Source organism: Microtus ochrogaster, chromosome 24 (assembly GCF_000317375.1).
Source record: "Microtus ochrogaster isolate Prairie Vole_2 chromosome 24, MicOch1.0, whole genome shotgun sequence".
In the NCBI taxonomy this organism is placed as follows: Eukaryota; Metazoa; Chordata; class Mammalia; order Rodentia; family Cricetidae; genus Microtus; species Microtus ochrogaster.
The window spans coordinates 1,635,938-1,638,272 of NC_022024.1; the positions used below are offsets into that span (position 1 = coordinate 1,635,938).

A 2,335-nucleotide genomic window follows, 5' to 3' on the forward strand; every position below is an offset into this window, starting at 1 on the left:
GTTCATGCAAGATAAGTGTGCACAAGGGGATATTGGTAAGCCTTATACTTAAGAGTGATACTTTATCTTTGCTAAGATGCCAATCTCTGAAATATACCATCTTAAATGGACATTCTTATCTGCCAGTTAAAAACCAACTTACGTTGCTAAAAGAGGATATACAAGAAAACAAACATGGTTTTTGTGTTGCAGAACTGATTTTAAATGAGAGAATTTATAAAACAAGAAATCCATGGTCACAAAATTTTAACATTTTAATCCTACACATTACAGGGCAAAGAGATACTGGACCCCATCTCCACATTTCATACATCCTAACTTTAGTTCCCATTTCAAATGTTGCCCTAACCACTAAAAACATTAGTGGTTTTACAACCTCTGGATTATGGAAATACAGATTTCTGAAGTAAATGCTATAAAAACAAAAATGGAAGAAAGCTGAACAAACTCTCCATGGAGGAAACAAATGGAACATCCCGAAGCTTCTAGACACTTCTCTTCCGTGTCAATGGTCAACTTGTCAACTCAGTGCATTGTGCGGTCAAATGTAATGGTCCCCACGAGTAACACACATCTAACTAGTGTCCATTGATTCCAAATTAGTGGATGAAGAATCTTTTTGGATACTTTCGAAGATGGCTGCCAGCTCAGGGTTAGAGCTGATCTGTGACTGGAATTCACTCATGAGCGGGCTCTTCTCTGCCTCTGGAATGGTTAGCAACGCTGCCACTGCCCTCATAGCGGATCGTTTTAACTCGTCTTGCTTTTCAAACTCCTGCTTGACAGAGTTTGCCTTTACCTGCAATACAAAGTAAAATCAGATCACATGCCATAACATTAACAAAATGTATGCAGACAGGAACTCCTGGTTCATACGTAAAGCCACGCCCTCATAGTCCAGAAGGCACACTGCACTTCAGTACAGTACGCAACAAATCACCTTGAGGCACTACCTCTCTCCTAGTATGGGACACAAGCCCTAATAAAAAAAAAGACTGAAAAATTCAGCCTTATAGAAAGAGAGAACAACTTTGGCCCTACCAAGAAAACAAATACTTAATATTCATCTCCTTTGAACACCAAATAACATTTGCATGCATGCCTTTATTTTTTGTAAAACACTAAACTTGTTTCATCTTCATGGTTCAAAGTCCTCATTCTCCAAGATTCATTTCATTATGTGTCAGTTATGAATCCCTCTCTAGTAACAACTAAATGCTTCATTTTTTGAAGCCTAATCGTATCTTATCCCACACTAATATAACTTCAGTCCACTTTTTACTTTTGTATCTTTTTTTTTGTATTTTTTTCTGTTTTGTGTTTTGCCTAAATTCACATACAAAGGGGAAAACATTTTTCTGAGTCTAGCTTATTTTGTAAACCATGATTATCTCAAGGTCTACTCATTTCCCTAGAAATGTATATAATTGGCTGGGCAGTGGTGGTGCATGCTTTAATCCCAACACTTGGTTAAGGGGTAGAAGCAAGTGGATCTCTGTGAGTTCAAGGATAGCCTGGTCTACAAAACTAGTTCTAGGACAGTTAGGGCTACAAAGAAAAACTCTGTCTCAAAAAATATACAATATACAATACTGCTATTCTGCACTGTGTGTGTGTTTGCTTGTACCCGTATAGCACATACATACTACGTACCACATTTTACAATCCATTCATCTCATCAGCACCTACACTGATTCCATAGTTGGCTACTGTGAAGTGTTACAATAAACATGGTATGTATGTATGTATTTGTACTATAGGTCATGGAAGTTCATATCATTTTAATTGTTCTTGAAAATCAGCAAGACTGATTTCCACAGTAGCTAAACGTACTTACATACCTATCAGCACTACCAGAATTCCCTTTTCCTTGCATCCTTATGAGTTTGCCTCTCATTGTTTGACTTTGAGAATGTGAGATGGAAATCTCAATACAGTTTTGATTTGTATTTCCTTAATGACATTTTTATTACTTACTGATCACTTGTAAAAATTCATCTGTAAAGTACCTGTCCAGTTTCATTACTCATTTATTTATGAAATTATCTGCTTTGTTGGTTTGTCCATATTCTGGGTACCAAGCCCACATCACGTGAACAATGGGCAAAGGTTTCCTCCTGTTCTACATGCTATCTCTTCACCCCGTTGTTTTGTTTGCTGTGAGCAATGAAGCCTTTTAATTTCATGTAGTTCTATGTGTTAGTTTTTGACTTTAAGAGTCCTATTCAAGCCGGGCGATGGTGGTGCACGCCTTTAATCCCAGCACTTGGGAGGCAGAGGCAGGCGGATCTCTGTGAGTTTGAGACCAGCCTGGTCTACAGAGCTAGTTCCAGGA

General features: G+C 38.0%; 1 protein-coding gene across 1 annotated transcript in view; it reads right to left on the reverse strand.

Annotated features, from left to right (window-relative positions):
• Positions 1 to 229: 229 nt before the first annotated feature.
• The window catches only part of Cand1 (cullin associated and neddylation dissociated 1), a 43,075-nt gene continuing 40,969 nt past the window's right edge, over positions 230 to 2,335 (reverse strand). The window contains exon 15 of the mRNA XM_005357915.3: positions 230 to 799. Coding sequence (XP_005357972.1) covers positions 575 to 799 — 225 coding nt within the window. The 3' untranslated portion in view covers positions 230 to 574. The remainder of the gene's footprint in view (positions 800 to 2,335) is intronic.